At 40.7% G+C, this 16,966-nt stretch overlaps 1 protein-coding gene across 6 annotated transcripts in view; it reads right to left on the bottom strand.

Annotated features, from left to right (window-relative positions):
• The window catches only part of rasa3 (RAS p21 protein activator 3), a 55,121-nt gene that overhangs the window by 28,442 nt on the left and 9,713 nt on the right, over nt 1-16,966 (bottom strand). For all 6 annotated transcript variants that reach the window (XM_078174576.1, XM_033629974.2, XM_033629957.2 and 3 more), the window contains exons 2-4: nt 8,657-8,774; nt 6,467-6,570; nt 3,935-4,029 (exon numbers count right to left, since the gene is read on the bottom strand). In XM_078174576.1, coding sequence (XP_078030702.1) covers nt 3,935-4,029; nt 6,467-6,570; nt 8,657-8,774 — 317 coding nt within the window. The remainder of the gene's footprint in view (nt 1-3,934; nt 4,030-6,466; nt 6,571-8,656; nt 8,775-16,966) is intronic.

A 16,966-nucleotide genomic window follows, 5' to 3' on the forward strand; every position in this document is an offset into this window, starting at 1 on the left:
ATTGTCTGTTGCAGCCCTATTATTCACCAAACTTGGAGATACATGGTTTTTATTGGGCCATGTACATATAACGAGGTCAATAATACAGCAGTAATATGTGTAACAAAGTCAAATATGCATTAGTATTATGAAGTATAACTACACAAAATTTGTTTAGATGTTATTCCCTGACACGCTCAGGCCTCCACAGTCAATATGTGGAACCTTTGATACTCAGTTTCTGTACCCCTACATTCATCTTTGGGGGTACCCCACCTATAAAGGGGTGTCTCCCGCCTTATCTCGCCCTTTTGCTGTTGTACTCCATGCAAGAGGGGCTCAAGTTAATATGGTTGTAACTGACAGGGGATTTTGTTTTTACCTCTTACTGTCAGGAATAAACAAAAATCGCCTACAAAGACATCCAAGGTCTGGGACTCTCCATATCACCGGAGTCCACCGGTTGCACAGAGTCCAGCTGCTTTGCTCTCAGATTAAACTGCCACCTTTTGAACTTTCCCAGCACTGCTAAAAAATCCTGTGCACTGTCTATACCAAATGAGGCTGGAAATGATTCAAACAGTTTTTCAGAAAAGGCCTGATCCATAAATGGTAAGCATGAGCCAAAAATACAATCATAAACAACATTCTTCTTTAAAAAAAAAAATCCCTGCACAAAACACACAACCGTGAAGAGAGTGGCATTCCTCCACCAACAGAGACACTGTATATGTAAATAGCTGTGAGCCTGAACGTCATGCTGAAGTTATTTTCCCTCTGAAGTGATTGGATTAATGACATAATGACAGTGTAGTGGTGCAGCTGTCTCGAAAAGCTTCATTAATTAGCAGCATCAGTATGCAAACTCACAGGCGTCGCTCTTTCTGGCCGATTCAGGCAGAGGGAACAAACACACGCACTTACACATGTGCGCACAGGCCAAACAATGTGTCCTCTATTGAAAAGAGAGAAGAGAGACACTCTATCTTCCTACTTCATTTGATCCGTCTCCCTTGCTTTCTCTCTTTTCTCTCATTCTCTCACACATCCTTCCTCTCCCCGGCTCCCCGGATGAATGTGTCTCTGTTTCAGATCGCTGCTCCAGGGCGACACACACCCATCTGTCTGCAGATGTTACTGTTCACTGTGTATCTGACTGTGTGTGTGTGTGTGTAGTACTATGAGCTGGGTGTGTGCGTGCATGCGTGTGTGTAACCATGCGTGTGGGTGAGTGAGGCCGCTGAATACTGAATAGTAGAAAATGTAGCACATGTGTTTAATAAGCATGTAGGACAAGCGAGGGAAAGTGACACGGCTCCAGGCCTGATTACTAGAAGAAAAATAAATAACTTTTCCCTGTTTTAATGGCAAATCGTAGGTCAACTATTCATATGTGTGCAAATTTAAATGTACTATTTAGCTTGTTTACAACTTGAATACACCATGAGAGCTGGCAGCTGTCAATCAGACACAGCATGAACAGCAGAAGACGGAAACGTGTGTTTTTCTCAGTGACTCCAGCATTTCTGTTGTTCCTTATGACTGGATTAATGTTTGGATATGTATCTGATTTACACAGACAATAAGTCAACTGTAACAAAGCAGAATAAAGTGCAAACAGTGGGCCTCAATCACCAATATCTACCAAAGTTTTTTCTTATGTAGAAAAGTCGTAAGAAAAGTTCATGTCAGACTCCTGATGTGTTCTTAAATCGCAGAATTGTTACCACCTGTCCTCAGAACGATGAATGCCATTGTCCTTGTAAGTTTATTATTTCTTGACTTGTTTATAAACATATTTCTCCCCCTTTTTTCTTTTTTCTCTGCGCTGTTCATTCATTTTTCTGTAACCACGTATCCTGTTGGGGGTCACAGGGGTGCTGGAGCCTATCCCAGCTGACACTGAGCGAGGGGTGGGGTACACCCTGGACAGGTCACCAGACTATCACAGGGCTGACACATAGAGACAGACAACCATTCACGCTCAAGGCCAATTTTAGAGTCACCAGTTAACCTGCATGTCTTTGGACTGTGGGAGGAAGCCGGAGTACCCGGAGAAAACCCACGCTGACACAGAATGCAAACTCCACAGAAGGGCTCCCCCACCTTGGGTTCAAACCAGGAACCTTGTTGCTGTGAGGCGACAATGCTAACCACTGCACTATTGCATGTTTTTCACTGGATTATTCTTTACTGACTGCTCAGTGTGCTTTCTTGTGTCATTTATCTTTTGTTGTATTTTTATGTGTAACGTTAGTTAGTTCTTTTTAGTGTCTTTTCTTTTGACCTGTCCTGACACCTTTCTTATTTTTTCTTTTTCAAAAATTGGATTTTATACAGTTTTATGTGTGCGCAAATTAAAAAAAAAATAAAATAGAATAAAATAAATAAAATTAAATAAAACTAAATAAAATAAAATAAAATAAAATTAAATTAAATTAAATTAAATTAAATTAAATTAATAAGTTGAAAGCATGTGCCAGTTAATATCAGCATAGGTAAATACATTTGTTTTAAAAGACCATAAGATTTTTGTATAATAACGACAATAATTATCAAAAAATATTATAAATGCTAAAAAAAAATACTATTCTAATACAAATCCCATAATAATATACAACTTTGGAATTGAAGAAAACACAATTATTTTGCACAAACATGTCCGCACGCAAGTGTGCTCCTCAGTATTCATAGATTCTTTTCTTACCTAATAAGAAATCCTAAATAAGAAAACACTGGCGAGCGTCAGAATCTTAATGAAAACTGCGTAAGTTACTTTTAAGAAGGAACTTCTTCTTAAGATGGGTTGATGAATGAGGCCCATTGAGATAAAATGCCACACACTTAGAAATAGGAACTGCTTCTCTTTCTGCTTACATTCTTGACTGTGCTTGAGTATGAGGATGTATTACATGTATGAACGCACACTTCCAGTGCTTGCATGCTCTGGACTGTGTATCATAGTGCATTGAGATTTATTATCAACTGTAAGCCCCCTAACTCATCAGTGTATCCTGTACGCTCGGGTTGGGTGGCTGTCTTTAAAATGTTTCATTAGCATTCTCTTAGGTTCGTTGACTTAGGTTAGCATACTCAGAGTCTTCATTTAAAAAACACCTCAGACATATTTTTACAGGAAGTCGTTTTTACAGTAAATCTCAAGCTTCTGTCCCGGTTATAAAGGTTAAATAAAAAATAAATGCAAGCAAAACACTTGATTTCAGTCAGGACTGTCTCTCAACATTTGCTCTGATCTGCTTTTACCTCCATCACACAGGAGCCACGAATATATTCCTGTAACATCCAGTGATATCCTATCATTATCCTCAACAGCAAATCTAACCCAAACATACACTTTACTTCTCTATCACAGTCAGCCGTTACTCTCTCACGACAAGTCAGAATGTGGGAAATATAGTGATTCTGATAAAAGCTGCGTTACCAGCTGAGCTGTGACGGAGGTGAACAAATGGGATGTGCAGTAAACACGGAGAGCCAGGTGACTTTGACCCTGCAGGCTCAGATGTTTCAGGTGCACACACGCTGTGTTTGTTTGGGTTCTGCCCTGCTTCGAACATTAACATGCAGACACACTTTCACACATCGATGCAAAGACTGTATGCAGGCCGGGTGTCTCAGGCTGGGCGTCGTTTGGAACCAAAACATTGTGTTTTTCATACCTTTATTTAAGGAATATTTAAGGTATACTTATATATGCCTGCTGCTAACATTAGCTAACACTCATACTGAAACAAATTTCGCTTTGGAGTGGTGAATTTACAGCTCATACTAAAATGTATCCAGCTCTGAGAGTATCATGTGGTTTCTGTGGAGAAGCTGAGAAACAAAACAACTGGAGGGTCTATAGGAGATGAAGAAAAGATAGAGAGAGAGCTTTGTTTTTTATAGTGTGTGAGTGTGTGTGTCTGAATGTGTGTTTTCTCTCTGTACTGACCTGCACTTCTGAGTCAGCGCTGACAGGTTGAAGCTGGAACCAGGTGTCTTTGCCGTGATACTTCTGCAGGTCCTCTTTCTTCACTGCAACCTTGCCTGCACACACACACACACACACACACACACACACACACACACACATTAACACACAAAGACGAATGAGCTCAAAACATAGCTCACTTTCCTAAAAAAAAAATGACCTACGTGTTCAGATTCGAGTTGCGACAAACACTCAACGAACACCCACACACCTGCTCACATGCTGTCAATCCACGCACGTATCTCTCCTCTTAATGCATGTAGGCACCTGGTGCAGAGATACTCACACTAAGTGTGCTGTCAGTGGCCTGGAAACGACACTGCCATTTCTACACTGAAACTAACAACCTGCTTTTCTGTTGACAACACCCACACACACACCCAGGCGCACACACACAGACTCTAACAGAAGCTGGTGATGAGACAAATCACACCTCGAGAAAGATTTTTCAGTTTGTGGTCGGTGGTCACACACACACAAATACAAACCCACTGATATGCGCGCTGACACACCCAATGACACTGACAGAAACATCCGCCCTCACACAAACAGGCCTTTGTAGTGCGGAAAGTGTAGGGCTACTCTGTCAAATGCCCTTACAGGAATGAATCAACATTTTGCATGTGAGGCGTTCTTGCTGAGGGTGTGAGGAGAAGATCTGCATCACTCTCATGACCGCCTGTTTAATATGAAGCTACAGCCAGCAGACGAATGGCTTAGAGTGACATCTACCCTGGCTCTGTCTACAGGCAACAAAATCTATATCTCACCTCTAAAACCTCCCTAATTAAAACATCTTGTTTGTAATTATACCAGTGGTTGTTCTGATCCTCAGGTTTGATTGGCTGAGTGATTTTATTTGTAATCTGTAACTGATAAATGCACACCTGTGACCGCAGCTCATTAAAATATATTAATGTTAAATATTTCAAGATATGAAATATTAATACCATTTAAAAATGTTATAGATGTAAATATTTAATGACATTAAACATTAATATTTAACAGTGTTATCACTCAGCAGACACATGGTTTCGTAGAATAATTTAAGAGCTGCCACAAACAGTTATTTTCAATATCAGTTACTACCAGCAGCAGTATTCTGCACATGAGAAATTTCAGAACATGATTTTCGTAACATCAATAAATTTTAGCATCTATAGATAGTCTGCATGTGAGGTGTTTAAGAGACCCTAGGATTACACCAACATTACTTGCTACCAAGTATTTATTTATCATTTATCATTTCTCCTGATTATTGTTTTGAGAGAGGGGCAGGTAAAATAAGATTGTTTTCTTCTCCCTGCCTCTTTTCAGCCATGGAATATGATTTAGAGTTGTTGTTATTTTTACTGGGAATTTGATTGCTGTGCATGGCCATGAGCAGAACAAATAAAAAATTAGGGCTGCAACGAACAATTATTTTCATTGTCGACTAATCTGTCGATAATTTCTTCGATTAGTCGACTAATCATTTTATCGAAAAATGTGCTAAAATGTTGAAAAATGTCAGTCTGTCTCTCCCAAACCCCAAAATTATGTCATCTAAAGTCTTGTTTCGTACTCACGCCAAAGGGTTTTAGTTCACCATCATGGGAGAGTGTGTAAAGCTGCCAATATCTGAACGTAAGAAGCTGCAATAAGAGTACTTTTCTATGAAAAATGACTCAAACCGATTAGTCGACTACTAAAATAGTCACCGATTATTTTAATAGTCAATTAGTCATCGATTAGTTGACTAATCGTTGCAGCCCTATAAAAAATACATAAATAAAACATTTTTAAAAATTGTGTGAAACCCCTTCTTCTCCCTCTACGCCTGAATTATTTGAATTTTCTAAATAAAGTTGGGAGGAAAAAAATTGTTCTGTTTTTCCAGCTGATTAGATGCTTCACAGTCAGCAGAAACCATTTTGCCTGAGTCAAAAAAGTTGTACTCTGATTAAATGCTAATATTAAATAAGTAATGTGTCTATTTCAACTGGACTGAAATAATACTGTCTGTGTAACTGCACCTAGTGATATTTAACACAGAAATACAAGAGCCAGTAAATTCTCAACATTTTTCCTTGATTACAGACTCAACTGATTCATCAGTTATTAAAGCTGTTGTTTTATTTCTGTCAATCATGTTATTAGAAACTGCATTTATGGCTGGTTTATTTCCTGACATTGTTTTTATCACTTAAGATTAAAATCAAGTTTAAATCTAAGTTAGACCTGCGGTAATTTTGACTGGCTGTTGTTGATTGTTTAAAAATAACTCTGTCGCTACAGTTTTTGAACATTCAACTTTTATAACACAACAGAGTGCTGCCGCTGCTGTTTCATAAAAGTGACAAGCCACCTGACGTGGTGCTTTAACTGCTGTAAAGTCACAGTAAGGCCTGGAACACGAGGCTTATTTCTCCGTCCAAACACTCATCATGAAATAAGGAAGTCATGATTCATTTTTTAATCTGGGTTACAAGTACCAAGGAGCTGCTCACTCACCAATACTGGAGTCCCTCCTGAAGACGTCCCTGTCGAAGATGTAGAAGGAGAGGTGTCTGAAGCTACGTGGGATCTCGCAGTAGAAGTCCTCACCGTAGAACGGACTGCAGGTGAGAGGAGACACGAGGCAAACGGTGATTAGAGGTTCCTCTCATCTGATTGAACGTGTGTCACCACAAAACAGAAGTGTAGTTCTAAATATTTAGTTCACTAAGGATGAGAAAAGCCTCCCAGTGTCACGCTCTCATGCTTTAAGATATCCATCAACTGACTGACTGATTGATTGATTGATTGATTGATTGATTGATTGACTGCTTAATCCATAAACTATTCCTGCTTCTACCATAATGATTTTCAGTGTTGTCTGACTGTGTGTGTCTTGGTTGCATATCTAAACCTTCGTGCAAACATCACAGACAAAGATCTTTTATCATTCTTACATGAAGATGACTAATTGTGTTGCTTGGGCAGACATAAAATAAAGATCATATACATTTACATCCTGCTTCGAGTCACGTGGACGCTCCAGCTTGTTTGCCTACAACAACAGGCCTGTTTGTGACCACTGGCTGGAAGGTACATCAACTGTCAGTCTCTGCCTTACCTAAACGACAACCATGGATAAATGACTATAATGAGAATCTCGTGAGCTGAGCCCTGAGGGCTGCTGCTAACAATTACTGGCTTCTTCTGTAACTCAGCAGACATACAGATACACAGAGGGGTGGGTGAATGGATAGGCACCCAGAGGCATAACTGCGTTTATAAACAATCCTACAAATACAGGATCTTTAAATAAATGTAATTCAATTTGGTGAACTCCGTGTGCAGGAAGGATCTCGGAACTTGTTTCCTCAACAGCCAGACAAAGAATGTGACAGCTCAGGGCTGTGTTAATAAAAGTGGGAAGGAATCATGTTTTCAGCTATCTTTAAATGTTCTTTATGCAAAATCAAAAGCATTAATACAGCAACAAAACACTATTTGCTATGTGAATGTACAAAGGAGTAATGGAGACCTGAGCAGACAATAAAGTCACGCTACCATTGTGTGTGTTGTAATCCGAGCTTCTCTGTGTTTTTTTTTTGTGGTAATTTGGTCTGGCCGTGCGTGCATGTGTGAATTCCACTGGTTAGCTCATCGCCACCACAATGCACTGCGCTCATACGGCGGTTACCACTGATATCAGCAATGCATGTCTTTTTAGGTGTGTTTTTTTTACATACTGTGCAACTAATTGCCCTCTAAGGACAAAATAAAGATGAAGTTGAGGTTGGAGTTGAAAGAACTAGTGGCATTGAAGGTCGCCTGTTGTGTCGCCTCACATCGGCTATGTCCCAGCCAAAAAGTTGCACCTGAATGCACCACAAAGACAACAGCCAACAGGTTACTAGCATGTAGCTCAGCACCTATGTGACAGCAAATAACTCCCCACACCAGCAGGTGGTGGTAGTCTTTATCCGTCATTCAAAAGGGGAAACCAGAAGACCAAAAGGATGGAATCAAGATGCTAGTTAACCAGTTAGCACATTAACAACACACTCTAATGTTGCCACAACAAATGACATTTACTGTGCGCTAGCAAACAATAACGCAAACAATTATGAACCATTTCAGCTAAAGAGCACCCTTTTGACTTACACCATTTGTTTACTTTCCTCACTTCTGTTTCTCTTCTCGTGCACTGAGCTTAACAGCCAGTCAGAGTGATTTCCTTCACCAACGGCCTACGCTGTCTCTGATGCAAATTCAGCATGCTGAATCTGCCAAAATACAGCCAACGAGGGCCGACGAATACCAACAGTGCGGGACACATCACAAATACTAGGGCAACAGATGCTCACCACCAGCCCGACGTCAGCTGTGTGTTTGTAAAAGCACTCATCAATACAGAGTTCTTCTGTGTCCAAAAAGTAGGAAATTTGAATGCATAGAAAATATATTTTCATGCAACAGACCAAGCTAATAAAGAGAAAATTGTTTTATCTTTAAATACTATCAAAGGTCAACAGCATCACTTCATTAACTGTAAAATCAGGGAGGCACCGTACATGAAAACATTTCTTTAATATGAGCCTTAAGTTTTGGGTGAAAAGAAAGTGTTTATAATTTGACTTTCATGACAGCACCTTTCTCTATACACAAACTGAAAAAATGACAAACAAAAGGGTGGAGGTGGCGCCGGTATACCAAAGGGACTTCTCGATAATCTTGGTCCTGAAGACCTCCTCTTGGTCCAGGTTGACGGTGCAGTAGCAGTCCCTCATCTTGTTTGGCCCCGGGTACGGAGGGATGTTTTTTGCTTCTCCTGCACAAAGCAAAAGGGAGGAGAGAGAGTGAGCGGTTAGAATTTAGAAACGCTGTTGTAAGCAATGACAATGTGTTTATTCAGGCACACTGCTGTGAGTGATTACTTATTTAAGAACGCTGAAAGCACGCAAAGTTTAAAAGGAACTGGTATTATGTAAGTTCACACCTGTTTTAGCTTTGAATAATCTGACTGCACGTATAATGAGCTTAGCTCTGCCATGACTACTTTTACACAGGACATACAAATATTAAGCCATGCTGTCTGGCACACCTCAAATAACATTAAAAATGACGTGTGTGTGTGTTGTGTTGTGTGTGGTTTCAGATCTGTGAATGAAAGAATCTGCGTAGGACATTTCCTGAGTCCTGCTGAAGCTCAATCTGTTCATCAAACATGTGTGACAAGACAACACTCCCTTTCACAAGAATGTGGTCCAACCACCCACTGAGACACACACACACACACACAAACCACAAAGGTGGTGCTCCAGTCCCTCAGGAGCAATACACTCTCCTTTATAAAGCTGTGTATCCTCGCTCATCACTGCTGTGTTCACTTGTTCTGTTTCTCTTCACCCTGAGGACCCAGAGGACTCTGTCGTCTATAGTTACACGTGTGTTTGTGCAACATTGTCATAGCTTGGTCCGATAACACTCCCTTATCTGCACATAATTTCAATCTGCAATAAGAGTGTCAAATGGCCATTTATGAAATAGTGGCTTATCTACACAGACGATAAATATAAAACCACGCTGAGACAGACACGGATGATTAAGTGGCTCTCTGTGGGGTTTGGAACACAACACTGTGTTATGACTGCTCCTCTCGGGGCTGATTCATGCAGTGTGTGGTTCATCACAAAACAATTCACAATAACAACATTCATTCACAAATTAAAAGGACACCTGAGCTGCAAGACACGACACACGCTCCACTGCTTCAATTTGTTGTTACAGAATCCGACTCTGTCTGTGTTTGTGTATGAGAGCAGGGCGATGACGTAAGTCTCCCTTATCTCTGTCTTTATCCCTTTACTTCCCACTGTTATTACATCTCCCTCCCGTCTCCTCTTCTCCTCCGACTCTCTCTCGTTTATGCCCCCACATTTATTTTATCTCTCCCTCCTGTAATCCTCCTCATTCACCTCTACTGCTCCCGAATTCCCTCCAATCTCTGTTTTCCTCCTGCTCTCATTCATGACCTGTGAGGTCCCTTGATTGGATTGCACCATCCAAGTCATCCTAGTAACCAAAACATCATGGGATTACCACAGCTTTCTCAGCTTTGTGTATTAGTGTGTGTGTGTTTAATGACTCAACTCGTGGCGTAAAAACAAATCTCTGTGCCAAAATCTGCGCCACTGGAAAGCGGAAAAAATACAATTCATATAAAATCTGTATATTTTAAGGCATCTACTTACATTTAACTACAAACAGTGCTTTATTAATAGTACTGCCGACCATTCTCACAATGTTCTTCAACTGATTAAGTGCATTTTTCCAGCACCCAGAGGTTCCAACTCATGCCGATACGGCAGGAAAATTAACTTGCAGAGACTTGAGATAAGTAATCCATCATAGTTAACATCTACTTGTCTTAACTTTTCTGTTTTTTCACTTTCACCTGTGTAGCAACACAGGTGAAAAGTTCTCTGCGTAGGTGGATACAAGTTCAACATCCATGAATTCAGACCAACTGATGATATTATTGAGCAATTTTATCTTGTCACGGATGTATCGGTATAAACATATAAGCCGGCAGATACATTAAGTAACAAAAAACCCCAGCAACACAGACATACCAAAGATATGTGACCTCATGCAGAGACAGCGACGTAATTCATAACCAGTGTCAGATTACATCATTTGTCCACCAGTCAGAGGTTTATTCTACAACTGTAAAGTGTCACACTTAGTGCGTATGTCAGACACAATACTTTATCACCAAACTAAAGGGATCCTTAAAAAAATATGTGCATGCAAACAGTTCGATGGAAGCACAAACAACCCAAAACAACCTTAAAATTATCGCAAAAAAGCTGTTACGCTTGACGGGGCAGAGACGTTTGTGTATCGACAAGAACAAAATGTGACAAAGTGCATGGAAACAGACTTAGCAAATAAATTAAAGCAGACATAAAGCATGTGACTTAAACATCTGCTGAAATGATAATACATCCTGAACCAATCCACTGTGTCTTCTGAACGCAGTGAGAACTAGAGACCATCTTGCAGAGTCAACGTTAATGTTTTTTTCACTTGCCTGTTTGGGAAGTGGGTCGAAAACCTAATTGTTTTTATTAACCCCTATACAAATTGTTTTATTTATTAGCAGTTATCTAATAGTCTCGCCACCAGACAATCAGAGATCTCCGCCTTCTGATAGCCTGGGGACAGTCCTTTCTAAAGTGTGTTTAACACATCAGAGAAAACGGCCGGCATCAAAGCAACGCCTCTTGCATTTTTGAAAAGGACACGCCCTCCCGGAAATGTGCGCTCCCCCTTTTCTCGTCTGCAAGGAAACAAACACACAGAGAGTTTGAAAATGGATGCCGAGAGATTTAACTCCATTTTATCAAACGTGTGCTCAGTCCACAAGATTGTGGAAATGAAGGTCTTACAACGACTTTGTTTAAAACTTTTAATGCAGTCGGACTATATTTACGAGCACAAGAGTTCAGCGAGCCACCGAAGGACCGCCCTGTGGATTTACTATTGGTTCTCCAACGTAGGGAGTTTTTTTAAACTCTGAATTTGTATCCACCCATCTAAACGCAAAATCAGGGAGAAAGACATCAGTCTTTAGTTAAGCAAAGCGTCTACAGACTGACTTGTGAGTCTAGTTATCTAATAACAACAAAAACTAAGGTTAACTGTAGGGAAAATTAACCAGTTTTATCCGCTTTCCACTGAGACTTGCAGCAAACTGCACAATGCATAGATGGAGTTTTGTCCACATGCCCTAATGCCACCCAGCTAAACTCCTGTTTGCACACGTCAGCTTATAAACTTTGTCTTTACCTGCTGCCATTTTCTTGTGTGCCTGATCTGTACTGCGCATGTGTACCAGAAATAAGAAGGAAGCGAGATAGCTCACTCCAAAGCTTCCTACATCGTCAGCTCCAGAAAAACAATGTGTTTAATTATTTTTTACCATTTTCCCATCAGGCAAATAAGTTGCTAGATTTACTAGCCCAACATGGCATTTTACTTGATCTGGGCAATCAGGCAATCCTTACTCTTCAGACCACAGACTGTATAATAAATATGGATAACTCAACAACAAACCTCTTGATGGCTGGCTGCAGTACGAGTCATAAACCCCGCCCCAACTAAAATATCAAAATACACGTCAAATTTTTTTTTCCCAAAGATGCTTTCATTTTGGGAAGTTCTTATCACGCTGATGTATGTTCAGGTGTTCATTTTTCTGATAGGTTTAGTTTTATTTAGTTATTTGACGCTATCAAAAAGGGGTTGATGTCATGATTGACAGCTTTGTATGCTAATCAGTGTACTTGTGATCAATGGTGCTGCTTGGAACTAGTCGGATGAGTGTATGGGCAGGAAGTCAAGACTGCAACCATCGGCTCTACCTTGACTCTGGCTCCAAATGACGCCACCAGTGCTGAATGGCGACAGCCAAATCCGGATATTTTGGCTTCATTTTTGTACAGGGAGAGGAAGTGGAGAAGCTTCGTCCATCTTTACATACAGTCATTAGTTGAGCCCTGCACACCAGCTATGATTCAGCTATCCGTGACTTAAAACAAATGTGGTCCAGGGCCATAAAGTCGGGGGGTCAATGGCCTCTTCCCTACTTCCTGTGCCCCCACTTCTAGCATACCTGTATGCACAGTTGTGACGCGATCACATTGACAAAATCTTTCCACACACAGACAGACAGACAGACATATAAACATCTGGCGAAATACTCCAAAGCTTCTGTTACCATAGGTGTCTCCAGGGCCACATTTACCATGATGACACACACACACACTCACAGGGTGAAAACAATACCAGTCCTGTGTGGCTGGTAATAAATTAATATCAACACTCCATCTAACTCCGGGTAAGATGGCGAAAAAGTCAACAAAATGTCAATAACAAGGAGCGTGAATGAGATTACTGTCTGTAATGTAATTTCAAATTGTTGCTCAACACTGTGTGAGCATGTGAACGCATCACCTGGAAACTCTGCTTCTGACAACATCATTTTGACTAACGATGCAATCTGTAATTATTAGGCTAAAATTCTCAAAACCACCAGTGATGTATCATAAGCAGCGTCGGCCTCGTTGTTACCACGGTTACAGATACAGAGTGACATCTTGCAGCTTCCTGTTCAGGGCAGAAGGAAGTACTGGACAGTTGTCTTTCTGGATGAGTTGATAAGCAGCAGTTTGTCGGTTCAAGGGAAGGTTATCACAACAGTGACGGCGAAGTATACAAGTTTTGCATATTTTTGTTTGTTGATGGAGAGTGAGTCTGCCATTCAACACGTCATTATAAAACCAGAATGTGTAATCCTCTGTCTCAGCACGGCTGTGTTTCTCTGTTGCTTTCTTTTAATCCTGGTTCTTGAGTTGTCATTTTCTTCTTTTCTTTTCTGTCTGAACCCCCCTTACTTGGCTTTTCATGTATGTGGGGCTTGTGTTGCATTGTCACTTTTGTTTTCCTTTTCAAAATTAGCTTTAACCTGATTTCACTTTTCTCTATTTCTGGTTGCTTCCCCTTTTTTTTCATCTCTCTCTTTCTTTTACTTTCTTCAGAAGGGGGGGGCGTGTTTTCTCTCCTCAAGATTAAAAAAAAAGGCAGAAAATAAAAAACAACAACAACAGCAGCTTTCGCTTTTCATCAAGCATCACTGCAGCTGCCCTTGGAGAATATCTTGCCCTAGTATCTGAGCAAAAACACCCAGTGCAAAGACACACTCTTGGCACGTGTGTGTGTGTGCAAGCACCGCAGTGGTGTGCACACAAAACATGGGGGCGTTGAGCAGAGCTGCGGGGAAATAATGATGACAGGAACACCCCAAAGAGGGCGAGAGTGAACGGGAGCACAATGACACATCAAAAAAGGTCGACTCCCTGCCTCATTCCTGCGGAGGAAAGTGAAGAAAAAGGGGGCAAAGACGGCAGAAATGAGGAAGCTCAAGTGATTGAAGCAATGTAATGGATGCGGTGAATGTGTGGCTTTGTTCCTCTTCCTCCTCTGTTGACTGGTTTCAGTCGGCCACGCTCGTGTGTACAGTTACAGACGCGCCGCTCCAATCGTTATTCTAATCTCCTCTGACATGAACACATTCGAGGATACACAGGCGTGAATGCTTTCAGTGGCTGTGTGCTCAACTAGCAGGCCTGGGAAACACAGGCTTTAAGGAAAGGGGGGGGGGGGGGGGTGTTAGTGAGAAAAATACAAGCAGTGTACTCAATCAAGGGTGAGAGAGGAGGAAGACTGCAGAAAGAGAGACGGAGAGAGAGAGAAGTCAGTCAGATAGAAAACTGGAGAGCGGTTAGCTTTGGAGAAAGCTACAACAGGAAATGAGATGAGGAGAAAGGAATTTCGACTGGATCCAAGATGTAGTTTAAAAGCAGTGAACAACCCAGTTACCCCTGAGTGTGTGTTTGTGACTGTGTGTGTGTGTGTGTGTGTGTGTGTGTGTGTGTGTGTGTGTGTGGGAGTGTAAGTCAGACAGAGAGAGAGAGAGAGAAAGAGAGAGAGAGAGAGAGAAAGAGAGAGAGAGAGAGACATCGTGAGAATGGAAAGAAGGACTGAAACTTGTAAGACGACAATTTATTATCCCACAGTTAATACTCAGTTCCTTTGACGGTCATAAGTAGAGAGTTGAAACAAGAACTGAAACAAAGTCATTAGTGTCTTTCTGAAAATGACTAAACATAAAAACACACAGATGCCTACTCTGCGGATATTCACAGCTGTGGCTTTGATTCCACAGTAAAATATCACTGTATCATTGAAACTCGGTCTGTGACTTGCATTTAGTTTCATTATCAGTCAATTCCTTACTCATTCACAACACTCACTGAAAATCTTCCTATCCCATTGTCCGATCTTTAAGGCTTTCTCCTGCAGTTAAGGATTGTACTTTCATAGCATTGGGGCAGATTAGATTATCAAGACTGATTAAACAAACAAGAAAACATCCTGGCTTTTAGCCCCAACTGTTAGCCAGACTCCAACACCTTGAATTCTACCCTTCCCACGATGCAGCTCTATAGCGTTATTTGCTAGGTCTCAACTGCCTACATCTTTCAAACCTACAAACAGATTTGGACTGTGGGGAAATTTTGGCGTAGTGGCCACAGTCAGAATTGCAGATTTTGTGCACCCAGTGGCTCAAATACAAAAAACGGCTGTGAAATTAGTGACTAAACTTTTTATGAAAGTCACAAACTATTTAACATGAATTTCTATTTTGTCAAAATGAGCCATTAGGTCCGACAAAAATGTGACATTTTGGAAAAGCCAAATCAGTAAGTGAAAACTAATGCTATATGTGGGCCCCAAAGTGCTCAAGCTTCAGCGTCATCAAAATGAATGGGGCGCCATCTTGAAAGGCAGTTTCCAGTCTGCTCACACTTCTTTTTGACTCCAAAACACCAATAGCCAATGTATTTACCAAGTGTGCCAAACTGAATGCACATTCTCTGCTTTACATCCACTCAGTGAAATTCTATACCACACTTTTTGCAAAAATGTATTGTAGTATTGCTTAACACTTCGTTTGAAATTCAGTAACACACTTTTACCAAAACTCTAAACACGGGTTTCCCAATTGCCTTTCCAGATCAACACATGTGCTGCCTGCTCAACACAACATCACATGTGGTGTGGAAAAAATTCTTATGGCCAGACCCACGAATTGGGCGAGATCTGGCCTATTTTTTCTGCCCCTTTTTTTCTAACCCAAATGTTTTTGTTTTCTTCTACTGCATTTTTGTTGTCTGAGGAGTGTTACTAAAACATTATGAGGGGAGGAAAAAACATTCACCCTTATTTAAATGGGTAGTGTGTTATGTTTGGAATATACATCACATATGCTTTACACATTTGGATACCTGTGTGTTGGTGTGTTTACTTCATGTTTGATAAAACTTTATATATAACTTATTATCTATAACTTTAAGGTATCGACCGAAATAACCCAGTACCAAGCAGTACTGAAATATTTCTTCAGTCAAATGATTTCTGCATTTGATCCTTTTTGCGCAGGGGTCTGATCCCAGACCATCCCGACTCCCCACAGGATCAAACTTTCTGTTGCTGCTGTCTCCAGAGCCGTTCTCCTCCCAGTAAATGGTCAGGTCCTTGTCTGCCCGGTTAGCACGAGCTAACACAGCAGCAGCAGCTAACATCCAACACTAAGCTATTAAATAGTCCCAAAAAACTCACAACAACAAAAAACGATACAGCTCTGTCATTAAACCCGTCAATAATTAAGTTAACATGAGGTGCTAACAGTTAGCCCTGCCACTGTGTGTGTATGGGTGGGCTCAACTGTCCCCGGTGTAGAACTCACACTCCTGCAGCAACAGCTACAACCCATACAGTCTGTGATGAAGTTGAGCGTGATGTGTTTGACAGAGTTGGCAGTTCAGCATGCTGAGGTACCACCTAAATGTTTAAAGTACGGCTATCCATGCCCTTCCATTCACATTATTAGTATCGAATGAAGAACTCCATTGGTATCTTTATCACTTTAAGAGTACTGATATTAATTTCTGAAATGGTACCATTAATGTGTAGTTGGTGCTTTGTGTGCTTTTTAGAATGATGGTTTGTGTGTACTGTATTCACATAGAAACTCAATTTTTCAGAGAGTTTGAGGAGTTTTTGCAAGAGATAATGTTTTCCTGGTTGGTGTAAGGTTTTGTGGTACGTGTGTAGAGTTTTTTTTTAAATGGCCTACAGTTTAAAATATAGTGCCTAAAGCAATCAGGAAAAAAAGTCTACCTATACCTCAATGCTCCATAACCCCAGTTTGTAACACAAACTTTCCATTAAGATTTGAAGACAAAGCCCAGATAACCTCTAATGACACCACCGGGTATGTTTTCAGACTATGTAAAGCTCTCTCCAGAGCCACATTATAAGAGCCAGTAGACTCTATACAGCAGTATACCCCATTACAAGTAAACTTTGTATAAACCCTGTGTAAAATTGTTG

This window comes from Epinephelus lanceolatus, chromosome 2 (assembly GCF_041903045.1).
Source record: "Epinephelus lanceolatus isolate andai-2023 chromosome 2, ASM4190304v1, whole genome shotgun sequence".
In the NCBI taxonomy this organism is placed as follows: domain Eukaryota; kingdom Metazoa; phylum Chordata; class Actinopteri; order Perciformes; family Serranidae; genus Epinephelus; species Epinephelus lanceolatus.